This window comes from Gymnodraco acuticeps, unplaced genomic scaffold (genome assembly GCF_902827175.1).
Source record: "Gymnodraco acuticeps unplaced genomic scaffold, fGymAcu1.1, whole genome shotgun sequence".
Taxonomy (NCBI): domain Eukaryota; kingdom Metazoa; phylum Chordata; class Actinopteri; order Perciformes; family Bathydraconidae; genus Gymnodraco; species Gymnodraco acuticeps.
The window spans coordinates 3,057,460-3,072,275 of NW_022991435.1; the positions used below are offsets into that span (position 1 = coordinate 3,057,460).

The window sequence follows — 14,816 nt, forward strand, 5'->3', positions numbered from 1 at the left end:
ACAACCAGGCTGAGTCGGGCTGAGTATGCTAAACTAGAGAGAGAATCGCTGGCAAGGGGGCTACAACTACAACAAGATGAACATATTTGACCGTGAATTAATTGTAATACACGTTTCAAAATGATGCCGAAGTAACAACATACTGATACCGGTTAGTAAAAACCATGAATTAATGCTTTGACAAGTCTGCAGACAGACGGCAGGCGAAAAACCCTTTTAAAATGCGTGTTTTCTAAATGTAGCTTGGCTAAGCTAACGTTATATATGCTCCGACCGTCCACACTCACAACAACGGCCTATACAGACATAAATAAACCAGCGACTATATTCGCCATGACACAGGCAGTCTGTGGTTTGTACTTGTTTAACTTTTGTCAAGTTTCTGAACAGATATGAAGAGCTGTGAGCTCTGAGTGCTAAGAGCTAACGGCTGTGTTGTTTTTCTGGGGCTCTCATTGAAGATGACGTCACGGCTCCGCCTACACTGCGTTACTATAGTAACTGCCCCAGTTCCTAAACTGTAATGGAAACGCAGCATTAAAGTGAGCCGGGCCTAATAAGGCCTAACCAAACCGAGCGAGGCCGAACGAGGCCTGCAGTGGAAACGCGCCATTAGAGTATAATACGGTTACAAAATTCACAATTGAGCAAAATGAAAACATGCATATGTCTAGATGTTCCTCAATATACAGTCTATGAGTGTTAGCAAAAATACCCCAAACGCAACTCATTAGACAGAACAAACTATAATGAGAAGGTTGCATTTTGTTTGCATTTTTTTGGAACCCCACCACCAAAGGTCCTTGAACCTCACCTGTATCACAACAGTCAAGCGTAATCCGACTAAACACTGCCACATAGCGGTAGCCTACTTTATGTCATCTCTTATTACAGATGTTTGGAGCATAATGATAGCCTGACATCAAAATACCAAATAAATGGTCAACGTCTTGTGAACATGTAACCAATACTCACAGGAAAATAGATTAAAACATCTAAAGCAAGCCTCAGGTTATCCAAACAGGTTGTTTGTATATTTTGGACCGTGCGCCGCATTCAGGGACCCTGGTAAACAGCTGTTGTGACACTGGAGACACCATACAAAACGTTAGCAGTAACGTCTCAGGGAAGATGTCGTTTTTTGTATCTTCCTTTTAAGCTATAATATAACATGAAAAGTTGTTCTTATAACCTTATTTGACTAGTCGTATTTCACACGTTAATAACTGATGTGTTTGCAAAGTGTTTGTTATTACAGTATTACTTTGAAGGCAGCATTGAGTCACATGACCAATGCACAGCTGAGGGATGCTGCTGGGGTGGGCTTGCCCGTTGCTAGCCTGTTAGCAACGTTAGCCGTGTCTGGTAATCCTGACAGGAACACTCGTTTCTTTGCACCTTTTCGAACACGATCAACCGGGGGAGATATGCCACAAGCCATGGAGAGGATGCAGCGCATGTGGTCATCTTTTGTATACCCCCAAATCACCAGCTTTCGGTTAGATGTCAATGTCATAGTTTGGGGCTAGGGCTGTCCACTTAGCTCAGCTAGCTTGTGTCTGGTAAACGCAGGGCCAAAGCCAAGCGAGAAACGGGAAGGCCGTCGGTGAGTACATTTACACTAACATCTGTTTTTCACCATGTTTATCAACGTTTCTATATGCCAACGTAACGTATCAGTGTGTTGGGAGACAACTGTTCGGCTGTTTTAACGTTACATGGTTTTCTTGGATTGAAATGAATTATGCTTTTGTTTGCGGCTGTACAGTACTGACACTGTATCAATCCTCTACATGTCTGCAGAAACTCTAGATGTGGATTTCAGCTGTTAATCATCAAATAAACGTAGTTTGTGTATATTAACAGTGCTCACGACGACTGACAGTTTAGGTTTGTAATTGTATTGGGGTGTAGTATGATGATAACATCTGAGCTACTCGATTTAATAACAGTGCATTAAATCGCAATGACATCTCGTCATTTATTCTTTAACATCCGCGGCTTTGGAAACACGAGTATAATTCTAGAGTATTAATGTTATTATAATGCTCATCTTTTCACGGTTGTATTGGAGGCAGCAGTCTGCAGGGCAGGTTGCAGGACTGTTACAAGGGTTATTCCTGATGCATACGAACGCCCGTGCAAATTATTTTCTTTGTACAGCAATGTGCTGCTGAATTGTATAATTGAGTAACACATATTATTTAAAAATTAAATTACATTTAAATGTTATTGCTCCACTATCGTTCCTTCGTATGTTCTTGCCTTGCTTGTTGACAATACGTCCTTTGCACCTTTCCTTGCACCTGGACGAATTTGACATTTTAAGAAACCTTGTCATCTTGATGTTTTGACAGTTTTGCGTGTGTCTGAAGTAAAAATGTTGTCTTGATAACATGCCATCCTAATGATTGATCGTATTTGGTAATAAGGTGTTTTAAACGATTTCATGTCTTGCTTTGGGGCGTCATTTAAGGTTTTGTTGTAACAACCTTTCTAGTTTTTTGAGACCCTAACCCTAGACCTTGCTTACATGGCATCACTGAGACTTTTATAGAGTCTGATAAGAGGCTTGCAATGATTAAATCATGTTGCACTTATGTTGTCATTTGAAGTAACTCATACTATACCTCTCAGTCATTCGCTCTACAGGTGGGCAGAGGAAGTAAGGAGTTGGACGTTTGTTTTTGGATCAGACCAGCCGTCGTTCCTATCATCTTCATCCCGATAACCACCAGCTGAGCCATGTCTTCGTCAGGGTGCTGCCACCTACCCGGCTCCCTCTGTGATTACTCCGGGAACACCGAACCGGATTCCTCCAAGGATTCGGAGGAGTCTGATTCGACCACACAGGCCCAGTACATTGCCAAGGTTACGGCTAAAGACGGCCGCCCACTCTCCACTGTTGTCAAAGCGGTGAACTTGCAGAGGTAAGAGAGGGAGGAACTCACATGGGGACCTTTAAAAAAAATATACAGTAATTAGTACTTTTGTTAATCATCACATTGTCTACTTCGCTCCACAGTGATGTGGGCATGTGTCGGATTTGTCATGAGGGCGCTGGAGGGGAGACTCTGCTCTCACCCTGCGACTGCACTGGCACTCTAGGTAAAGTGCACAAGAGCTGCTTGGAGAAGTGGCTGTCCTCCTCCAACACCAGCTACTGTGAACTCTGCCACACAGAATTCACTATTGAACGTCGACCACAACCACTCACACAGGTAAGAGGGTTAACTTATTGTTGATTTTGTAAAAAGAGGTTGAAAAAGGCTTATTTGTCTAAAGCAAGGGAGAAGATGTTTGTTCTTCAGCAATGTTGTCATATTTTAAGTACTTTGTAGGTTTCTTTTAGATTAAATGCTGTATCTTAAATTTAGATTTTAAATGTTGATTCCATGTAAAGTATAAACCAGCCTAGTAGCATCCTGAGGATATAAAGATGTTTTGTTCATATTAATAAGATGGTAGCCTGACCATTTCATAAGACTAGTATTCATATCAATAATACATTCATATCAGATGGGCACCAAATGTCCAACATTCACACCTTTTAAATGATCTTTTACTTGGCAGAATAATCACTGCAAACTGAGATGCACCAATCAATCAAACAAACAAACACTAAGCTAATACTGAGAGCCTATTTTCATTAAACCTTTTGCTTCTGCTCTGCTCAGTGGCTGAAGGACCCAGGCCCTCGCAGTGAGAAGCGCACGCTGCTGTGCGACATGGCCTGCTTCCTCCTCATCACGCCGCTGGCAGCCATCTCTGGCTGGCTGTGTCTGAGGGGGGCCCAGGACCACCTGCAGCTGAAGAGCAGACTGGAGGCTGTGGGCCTCATCGCCCTCACCATCGCCCTCTTCACCATCTACATCCTCTGGACACTGGTAACCAAAATATACTTATGACATTTATGTACATCTGTTGAGGCAGTGGGACACAATATCTGGCATCTTCTTACCCACAGGCTTCTAGTATTTATCTTTCTTCTTGTCCCACATAGATTTGAAAAAAGAATGTGTACTGGCACACAGACACAATACACTGACAGCCGCACTGATATAACAGATCTATGTTCTGCTGTTGATTTTAGTCTGTGGGACTGTTTTCTGCTTCCAATATTACCTCGAATAGCTCTTGCAGAAAGTCAAAGCAAGAGAGAAGACAGGGCATGTGCAACTTGATAATCTCTGGCACACCGCACTCATTTGTTTGAAAGTTGGCCAGATGCACATTGAGAAGCGTAAGAATAAACTATCTTATACTCTGCACTTTAATTTGACTCGACCCCATACACTAAAAATAGCCTGTATTGTCTATCACAAACGTTGTTCTGGAACCTAAACCTCTTATCTTCAGTAAAATAATCCTAACTAATATCGAGTGTGTGAAACATTAGCCCATTTCACTCACAGTTGGTGTAACCTTTAGAGCTTCAGTCAGCATATTGTTCCTGTCCTGCAGACATACTACTCTGTCTCACATATCTCAGTGTCAGAATAATTTATGTCTGTCTTTCCTCTGCCTGACTTGCCCCCCCCCCCCCCACCTTCCTTCCATTCAATCTCAGGTGTCATTTCGGTATCACTGTCAGTTGTACTCGGAGTGGAGGAGGACCAATCAGAAAGTGCGCCTGCTCATGCCTGACATGAAAGGGTCCCACACCACCCAACGATCTGTGCCGACCAAGTCGACCAAGAAAATGACTGATGAGACCATCGTATGAGTGCAGAGCGGCGGCAAGAGGAATATTTAAAATAACGCCCACTGAAGCGCTCTCTTAAAAACAAAATTAATCCTATTAATAAACGTTTGCACTTCGTAAGGACCATTCTGAGAGGGGGGAGAAACTTTCTTCTTCTTTTTTTTTTTGAAGCACTTGAACTACTACGGTATTGGCCGACCACAAAAGTGGTTTTAGGAAGAGGGAAGAGCTCATTCCGGAGATGGTGTTGAAACACGTAGTTGTCAAACGGATGGCCGGCGCTGAGAACGACTGAAGACATGGATAGCGGACTGACCAGCCCAACTGTGTGTCCCGGACACAAACTTATGAATTACTAAGACACAAGCTAATGTAGCAGGATATAACTGATTCAGCATGCTACTACAGTATAATATTAAACATATTCACTACCTATAATTCCCCCATGCCCCTTCACAATGTATTTAGCTCTTTTTAAACAATGGGCAGCCATTACCCCGGCAGAGGATAATAACCTAAAACATGATTGACAAAGTCTATCTGTGAATACTCCTCCCTTACATGTAGAGGGCAACAGGCGCTCATACCGACGGTGTTTTCTACGATCTGAACCTCGCTGAAGTTTCCTGGTAAAGCTTTATCATTGCTGTAGGAACGGCGAAAATCAATGTTCCTGTTTAGACAACAGCTAAGGCTTTATATTTATCACACATGTCACAGTGTCAGTGGAGATAACAGTATGTGGGATAACTGTGCCCGTTAAACGGCAGTGCAGTGCTGTGTAAGGAAAAAGTATTGAAGGTGTGGAAACGTGTTTACATTCTAATAGGATAATGTGTACTTGTCATAAGAGTGCATTTGCAACCTGCCCAGCTCCACTTGTAAATGCATTATTCATTAATTGAGCTGCCTAGCAATGACCAGCAGATGCAGTGTAAATATCAGTCACAGTGTTCAGGATAGCAAGACTACAGACTTTTGTTCAATATAAAAACACGAAGATGTATCAGAGCAGGCTGTAAAATAAATTGTGTTTTGAGGCGTCGATCAATGTTTGCAGCATATGCTATACAAAGTATTTTGTTTCATTGTAGTCATCCTGCTGCATCCCCTGGAAAAGTTGGGTTATTGTGCAATAAAACATGAGGGACTCCTGGCTAAATCAAAGTCAAATGTCTGTTTGTTTTAGTTGGCCTCTAAACGTCTTCAGTTGTCTTTGGAAATATATCTAATAATCGATCACTGTGAGGCCCAACATTTCAAAAATATTTAAGTGGTTGGTGCTGGAAGATTAAACGTATTATTTGTAGGACAGTCGCATATGAATATATGACACTTTCCAAAGAATGGTACTAAAGTACAATTCCAGGTACTTGTATTTTATAATTGTACATCACTATACTTTTAGAGGGAAAGTCCTCTGCAGCTATTTAACAAGTGTTACTTTTTAAATGAGGATTTAAGATATAAAATAGCTTTATATTGCTAAAACATCCACACATCCTTTTTGGCTTGTTACACCTTACAAAAAAGTAGTGTCTTGATTTGGGCCTATGTCAGGTAAAAGAAGATGCCGTATGTTATCAACAGAATGTTCTCCCTTTTGAGCTTCTTCTCAGGTGGTTTCAATATTTATTTTATTATTGAGAAAATATATATTTTAAAAAAAAATGTATCTTTATATACTGTATAGGGGTCATGACCTTAGTGTGGAACATAAAGAGAATGATTTGCGAAGGTTGAAATAAGCTCAACCTTGACCTGAACAATGGCTAAATGCTGCTTATGCATTTATGCAATAACAATGAAATAATGTACTGTGAAAACGTATACAAATGATGTTACAAGCAGGTCAGGGATCACTGTACAGGTACAGTATGTATTTGTGTGAAATGTACCTACAGTGGGGCAAAAAAGTATTTAGTCAGCCACCAATTGTGCAAGTTCTCCCACTTAAAAAGATGAGAGAGGCCTGTAATTTTCATCCTAGGTACACTTCAACTATGAGAGACAGAATGGGGAGAAAGAATCCAGGAAATCACATTGTAGGATTTTTAATGAATAAATTGGTAAATTCCTCGGTAAAATAAGTATTTGGTCACCTACAAACAAACAAGATTTCAAGCTCTCACAGACCTGTAACTTCTTCTTTAAGAGCCTCCTCTGTCCTCCACTTGTTAACTGTATTAATGGCACCTGTTTGAACTCGTTATCAGTATAAAAGACACCTGTCCACAACCTCAAACAGTCACACTCCAAACTCCACTATGGCCAAGACCAAAGAGCTGTCAAAGGACACCAGAAACAAAATTGTAGACCTGCACCAGGCTGGGAAGACTATTGCAGCTTGGTGTGAAGAAATCAACTGTGGGAGCAATTATTAGAAAATGGAAGACATACAAGACCACTGATAATCTCCCTCGATCTGGGGCTCCACGCAAGATCTCTGGGGTCAAAATGATCACAAGCAAAAATCCCAGAACCACACGGGGGGACCTAGTCAATGACCTGCAGAGAGCAAGGACCAAAGTAACAAAGGCTACCATCAGTAACACACTACGCCGCCAGGGACTCAAATCCTGCAGTGCCAGACGTGTCCCCCTGCTTAAGCCAGTACATGTCCAGGCCCGTCTGAAGTTTGCTAGAGAGCATTTAGATGATCCAGAAGAAGATTGGGAGAATGTCATATGGTCAGATGAAACCAAAATATAACTTTTTGGTAAAAACTCAACTAGACGTGTTTGGAGGAGAAAGAATGCTGAGTTGCATCCAAAGAACACCATACCTACTGTGAAACATGGGGGTGGAAACATCATGCTTTGGGGCTGTTTTTCTGCAAAGGGACCAGGACCACTGATCCGTGTAAAGGAAAGAATGAATGGGGCCATGCATCGTGAGATTTTGAGTGACAACCTCCTTCCATCAGCAAGGGCATTGAAGATGAAACGTGGCTGGGTCTTTCAGCATGACAATGATCCCAAACACACCGCCCGGGCAACGAAGGAGTGGCTTCGTAAGAAGCATTTCAAGGTCCTGGAGTGGCCTAGCCAGTCTCCAGATCTCAACCCCATAGAAAATCTTTGGAGGGAGTTGAAAGTCCGTGTTGCCCAGCGACAGCCCCAAAACATCACTGCTCGAGAGGAGATCTGCATGGAGGAATGGGCCGAAATACCAGCAACAGTGTGTGAAAACCTTGTGAAGACTTACAGAAAACGTTTGACCTCTGTCATTGCCAACAAAGGGTATATAACAAAGTATTGAGATGAACTTTTGTTATTGACCAAATACTTATTTTCCACCATAATTTGCAAATAAATTCTTTAAAAATCAGACAATGTGATTTTCTGGATTTTTTTTTTTCTCATTTTGTCTCTCATAGTTGAGGTGTACCTAGGATGAAAATTACAGGCCTATCATCTTTTTAAGTGGCAGAACTTGCACAATTGGTGGCTGACTAAATACTTTTTTGCCCCACTGTATAAGAAAACACCCTCTGGCCAGGGCTGTCGACAGCGCAGAGGCATAAAAAAGTACACACCACCACAATGTAATATTGTAAAATTTAATTTCATGGCAATATTATGTATGTGAGCAGAAAAGCTATCAAAATCAAAACAAAAAAAGGATATATTTTACACAAAATGAAATAAGCATCAGCAGCGTAACAACGACATTTGAGATGATGACTGAACGAGGCGGAGGATTAGGAGGAGGGAGGCCCAAAAACAGAACGACTGGGACAGGCAGGATTCACAGCCAGGCGTCCAACATGTGGCAGTAACTACCAGGGAGATGTTTAGGCCAAAGCTATTCTGCTACACTATCACGGGTTACTGTGGCAGGTACATACCATCAGTCCTGTTTTTGCACGGGGGGGAGGTGGCAGATTGTACCCGGATCACATTACTATTTGAAATCAATTCAAACACTTCTTTCTGGGATTGATCGTTTGTGGCATAAAGGATCTGACTTCACTGATCTAAAAAAAAGTGCAGATTGAGACAATATTGCACCGCAGACGGATGGAAGCATACCAACACTGTGGATTTCAATGAATAATCGACCCAGGTGAGAGGGGCCTGTTGCCATGGGTTACAGGTTCTGACAGCACTGCAGTTTGCCCCCCCTCAGGCCGTCCGTGGTGGGGGGCACGCTGATGTCCACCACGTTGTTTCCCGGGGACTCGTCATGGGCAGACCGCTCAGCAATCTGTTTCTGAGAGACGATGCGGTAGATTTCTGTTTTTCAGAAAGGAGAAATGGAAAGCCTTTTTCATAAAATATATATAATTGTTTTTGGTATAGAGTAGACCAACAGCAAAACTGAAACTTGAGATATTTCACAAGTTGATTCTTTCATTCTTCAGTTACCATTTTGCACACAACAGATCAAATTAACTTCCCTCAGTAAGAGGAAGTTACACAGGTAAAGTTCAACAGTTGAGTTAAAGGAAGTCATTTTTTGAAGCTGTCAATTATTTCACTCATTTCATATCAGCAGCTACTTTTAAATGGACCCTTTTATGCTCATTTTCAGGTTTCACATTTGTATTTGTGTGCCTCCACTGTTACATGCTTTAATGTTGAAAAAGGTCTTTATTCTTTATAAAAGATCATATTGCCTGTGCTACAGCACCTCTTTTCACCCTCTGTCTGAAACCAGAGCCAAGTCTGCTCTAATTGGTTAGCTGGCCACCTCTGTTGTGATTGGTCAACCGCATAGAGATGTCCCACCCCTTAGCCTATCATTACAATGTGTTGGAGTGCCAGCCAATAGAAGCACGAGTGTTACATAGTGATGTCACTATGTTACAAAAGTGAAAAAAGGAGTCCAATGGAGGCGTTTCAGGCAGGGGGGGAGTGGGTGTGGGAGAGAACTTTGGGAATTTATCTTTTGCAGTTAATTGACAAAAACCTATATAACACACGACTACAGGAAAGGCAAAACCAAAAAAAGGAAACAGGAAACAGGGCCTCTTTAAAACTAACTTTGTTTAGTGCTTGAAAAAGGTCCAAAAGTTTGCAAGGAAAAATGTTAAGCAACAGTTTCAGCATAGCACTGGAATGTTATCAGACCAAGACTTTGGAATGATTGGTGTTTGAGAAGTTAAGATCACATTTTAAAGTACTTTCTTATCTCAACATTGTGGTCCCACCTCTGTCCACAAGCATACCTGTGAGGATATTCTTGAAGGCTTCTTCAACGTTTGTTGAGTCCAAGGCTGAAGTTTCTATGAATGACAGATTGTTTTTCTCTATAGGGGAGGAAATAAAAAACATTTTACAGAAACAATAGCTTGCAGCAAAACAAAACAACATCAGAGAATCTAGTATTGTTTAGCTTTTTACTTATTCTTTTCCACCTTTATAAGAAGAGACAATACCGTTAAGGTTTCAATTAGGTTCTCTTATCTTCATTTTGTGAAAAGAAGACAAATAGCTTGTAGGAAATGTTAATATCTTTAAAACAAACAAAAGAAAGACAGAAAGTATTCTGCTGTACAGTATATGTGCCTTTTCTGAGTCTGTAAGTTACCTGCGAAGGCCCGGGCCTCGTCGGTGGGCACGGCCCTGAGGTGGCGCAGGTCGCTCTTGTTGCCCACCAGCATGATGACGATGTTGTTGTCGGCGTGGTCCCTCAGCTCCTTCAGCCAGCGCTCCACATTCTCATAGGTCAGGTGTTTGGCGATGTCGTACACTAAGAGCGCCCCCACAGCTCCTCTGTAGTATCTAGAAAACAACATGATGACAGGAAACGTCAGAAAAGGGCCATAAAAAGTATGGATGAGTCTTGAAATCTTGAGAATCACAGCTAGAGATATTTCCTTTTGTTGCTTGTACAGCAGCTAATCCAGGGTATACAGTAGTTGGTACAAAATGTAATGTATGTCTTATCTAGTTTCTTATTCAGCCAATATTCATGTTTAAAGCTTTTATGGCATGTGGACTTAAAACGGACTGACATTCTACTTCTTTTGTGGTTTGTAATTCAATTCTATGTGAGATATAAAGGTTAAAGTAAATGTTCGCTTTCCAATGCTCTGAAATTACATTTCACATGTTTGACATTTATCAGATGCACTTAGATTTGCATTTGCATTTAGAGGGCAGCCGGGAGTTTTGTGTCTCACTCAAGAATATTGAAGCTGTTGGCTCAAGTTTTGCTGAGCTGTATAGGCGAATAATTGATTGAAAGTGCCATCTTCCTCTTTAACTCGTTCTTGTACAACACATATATAAGTCTGCCCCATTTTAGGTGATGTAGTCTGAAGGATTAAGGACGAACAGCAGCTCACAGACTCACGCTGAGGTGATGGCTCTGTAGCGCTCCTGCCCGGCTGTATCCCAGATCTGAGCCTTTATCGTCTTGCCGTCCACCTGAATGCTGCGCGTGGCAAACTCCACCCCGATGGTGCTCTTACTCTCTAGGTTGAACTCATTTCGTGTGAATCGAGAAAGCAGGTTGCTCTTCCCTACGCCCGAGTCCCCAATTAACACAACTGTTGAGGAAAAGAGAAGAAGGGAGGGAGGGAAAAGATGAGACTACATGTTGTACTCTGTGTGTGTGTGTGTGTGTGTGTGCGTGTGTGTGTGTGTGTGTGTGTGTGTGTGTGTGTGTGTGTGTGTGTGTGTGTGTGTGTGTGTGTGTGTGTGTGTGTGTGTGTGTGTGTGTGTGTGTGTGTGTGTGTGTGTGTGTGTGTGTGTGTGTGTGTGTGTGTGTTAGGAACAGTAGGGGCAATGTAATTAATAGAACCTCCAAAAAATGTTGATCGTGCATAAAGCAGCGTTTCTAAACGTTGGTTTAAAAAGAACCCTGGGGCTGTGTGTGTGTGTGTGCGAGTGTGTGTGTGTATGCAAATTAGAGGAGGAACACAATACAACTAAAGGTTGAGACAAAACAAAACGGTGGTATTACAATGCAATAGTGCCTTTCTAATTTAAATTCATTTCAGGAGTATTGTTTTGTAATTAATTTGTTTAAAAAAAAAACATTTGAATTGGTTTCTCATTTCCAACATGTGACAACAAAACAACTATACATTGTTTGATCATGTCTGTGTTTTGTGGTGTACAATAAGCAACAATGAACTGTCTGTCTGATAATCAACCACATAATCAACAACCATTATTTTAGTTGAACTGTTTTCCAGACAGTTTGGGTGTCACTGTAGAGAACCACAGTCTGTAAGAGCCAGCTACCCAGGACCATGGAGAGGAACGGTTATTTATTTACTGCTGTCAAACAAGCCCAACAACAATTAGAGCCTGGAAGCACCTGAAGGACCATCCAGTAAATAAAGAGGTGCTTTAGCTGCTGATGGTTCTCTGCAGAGCCACAGAAGAGGTGAATAATGGAGAGCATTTTCACTGAGCAGTAAATGCTCGGCTGAACAAACGACGATTAACTGTTGAGCCTGCATCTTCAATCAACACTGTTGCTTCAATATAGACATTACATTACATTACATTGCATTTAGCTGACGCTTTTGTCCAAAGCGACTTACAATAAGTACATTCGACCAGGAAGACACAACCTTGAAGAAAACAGAATCATATAAGTATATCAGGTTTCATAGAGCCAAACATTTCAAGTGCTACTCAACTGGCTTTAGGTAATCCAGTCCTTTATTGGTATAAAAGTGCTTCGTTAATCGTTCTAACGCTCGATAGACTCCTGGCCTTTCAAAATAAGAGTATAATCTTGCACAAACAGCTGGGGTGCTGATATTGAGTTTATGGACTGCTTATACCCCAGCTTTACCAATGTTTTGTCCTATCCCTCATTTAAATCCTTATTTCTATATTTGCAGATTCAAGATATATATAAAAATGAACTGAATATTCAAGTTTCAAGGCTTTATTGTCATTTGCACATTAGCTAGTGTAGATATGGCAATGAAAAACTTAGGTCACAGGCTCCTCCAACAGTCATAGGACATAGAACAAATACAACAGATAAACTAGTGCAAGAGAATATGAAACCTCTGTTTATAAAAAACCTATACTGTAAATAATGGGACTTTTATATTGAAAACTTAACTTGAGAAGAACCAGGTCTAACAATCTACAATAGCATCCACTTTGTAAACAAAAATAATGATTTTGTTTATCAGGCCTTGTTGTTCTGCATTGTCTCAATCAGAGCTGTCAGATGAGTGATTGATGGGGCTCGTGGACCTGTGCTGAGCTTCTGTTCACATGTAGCAGAGGTGGAGTCTTTTTGTTTTCTCTCCCTCGACAACAGGAAATTGAGCCGAACTTTGTCCCTTGTCGGCATCGCACTGGTCCGGGCTGCAGGAAGCTGATAACAGGCTTCATCAAAACCTGAATCGACAGTTTCAAGCCGCCTTGCCCTTCCTGTTTCGGCCGGTTACGCCGACGATGGCTCGGGCAGAGAGAGAGAGAGAGAGAGAGAGAGGAGAGAGAGAGAGAGAGAGAGAGAGAGAGAGAGATAGAGAGAGAGAGAGAGAGAGGAGAGAGAGAGAGAGAGAGAGGAGAGAGAGAGAGCCTCCGGCAGATGCCCCATTCATCCCACAGAGGATACTTTGTTACATCTAAATGGCCCTTTGGTTTATGCAGGCCCAGGATGTTAATGTGCCACAGGAGCTGATATCACGATCAAAGGAAGTCATTCTGGACGAGCACTGAAGATAAACATGGACATGAGTCTGGTACTAACGATCAGTTAGTACCAGACTAACGATCAGTTGGTACCAGACTCATGTCCATGTTTATCTTCAGTGCTCGTCCAGAATGACTTCCTTTGATCGTCCAGAATGACTTCCTTTGATCGTGATATCAGCTCCTGTGGCACATTAACATCCATAAACCAAAGGGCATACCATAATAACACTGGCACGCAAAGTTATGAGTTGCAGCATTTTCAGAGTCATTATGTGAGAATAACGATTATTGATCAGGAGAGGTATGGCTAATAGGCCCTTAATAAACCCCATAGGGAGGAATACAACATCAGATGTCATTAAATAAAGAAGGAAGCTGTTCGTCCACAACACCAATGCTGCTCTACGAGTTGATGAAAGTTTAATACAAAGGCAGAGCACGGATAGGGTGTTGCATCCTACCTATACATATAGCTGCAGGCGTTGTAATGTTACAATGACAGCATTATGTTGTAATAACCCCAACCGACTATCATCCGGGCAGTTTCTGGGAAAACATTAGTCTGTTTCCTCAGAAAATGCATAACTGGTGAGTGAAAATGACACAATAAGAGATGTTTAGGTGTTATTAAAGAATAGATTTGTCGGTGTGAGTCTGTGTTAAGGGGGAATGCAAGTCGTCTTTTTTTTCTTTACCTTTGAACAAGAAATCGTATTCATCGTCTCGGTTCCCCATTCTAGACGAGGCCGCTCCGACGCTTGTCTCCGGAAGAGAATGTGTGGAAAGTATTGCTATGAAATGTCGTTTTGTGTCAGGAAAATATGGTAAAGGTTTGCGCTGAGACTCTGCGCCAGTGTTGGCTGTCAATGCGAGCTGGACGCAGAAAGAGAGCTCCAACTCTGCGGCGGGAGGGGAGGAGTCCTGCAGTTCACATAGCTGCCGCAGGGGGGCGCTCTGCGGCATGCCGGGAGACAACATCCATCTGAATGTAAATAATGACCAAGTCAGGCCATCCTTAAGGTAACTTCACCTGTAGAAGGTTGGTTTTCCAAAAACATTGTGTGGTGTTTTTACAATAGTTATTTAAAGAAAATGTTACATTTAAATTCCTTGCCATTCTTTGCTCACTTAATGTGAATAATATCCCACTTTTATATTGGGTTAGCTGTTATTTGGCCCTTCAATAGTATTCTATTTGTCAGATAGATGTATGTGCAATGCCCTGTTTTTATATGCTGCTGCAACGAAAACATTTCCTAATTTGGGATCAATAAAATGTATGTTATCTTATATATATATTTATGCTAAATTGTTTCTTAAAAATACTTATTTTTTATTATCCTTAGGTTTCTTTTGTTTGCCTACTATTACTTCATATTTTCTTAGACTGTTTATTTTCGCACCACCAGATACCAAAGCAAATTCCTTGTAGGCTACTGTATGTGTAAACGTACCAGGGCAATGCACTTGATTCTGATTATCTTTAA

The 14,816-nt window shown here is 41.5% G+C and overlaps 2 protein-coding genes across 3 annotated transcripts; one reads left to right on the forward strand and one right to left on the reverse strand.

Moving 5' to 3' along the window:
* The first annotated feature begins 1,277 nt into the window (after positions 1–1,277).
* On the forward strand, positions 1,278–5,872 carry LOC117532738 (E3 ubiquitin-protein ligase MARCHF2-like). Of its 2 annotated transcripts, none has more exons than XM_034196194.1 (5): positions 1,278–1,606; positions 2,653–2,930; positions 3,026–3,221; positions 3,678–3,887; positions 4,571–5,872. In XM_034196194.1, the coding sequence occupies exons 2-5, from the start codon at positions 2,746–2,748 to the stop codon at positions 4,724–4,726; spliced, it is 747 nt and encodes a 248-aa protein (XP_034052085.1). In that variant the 5' UTR covers positions 1,278–1,606; positions 2,653–2,745; the 3' UTR covers positions 4,727–5,872. The 2 variants fall into 2 exon arrangements, with proteins under 2 accessions (XP_034052085.1, XP_034052084.1); XM_034196193.1 differs by having other exon boundaries at positions 1,280–1,606; positions 2,638–2,930.
* Positions 5,873–8,253: 2,381 nt separating this feature from the next.
* Positions 8,254–14,230, reverse strand: LOC117532619 (ras-related protein Rab-11B-like). The gene is made up of 5 exons (XM_034195984.1): positions 14,025–14,230; positions 11,009–11,204; positions 10,241–10,434; positions 9,879–9,959; positions 8,254–8,943 (listed from the first exon to the last, which is right to left on the reverse strand). Exons 1-5 carry the CDS (start codon positions 14,062–14,064, stop codon positions 8,798–8,800), a joined length of 657 nt encoding a protein of 218 aa, XP_034051875.1. The 5' UTR covers positions 14,065–14,230; the 3' UTR covers positions 8,254–8,797.
* Between the last annotated feature and the right edge of the window lie 586 nt (positions 14,231–14,816).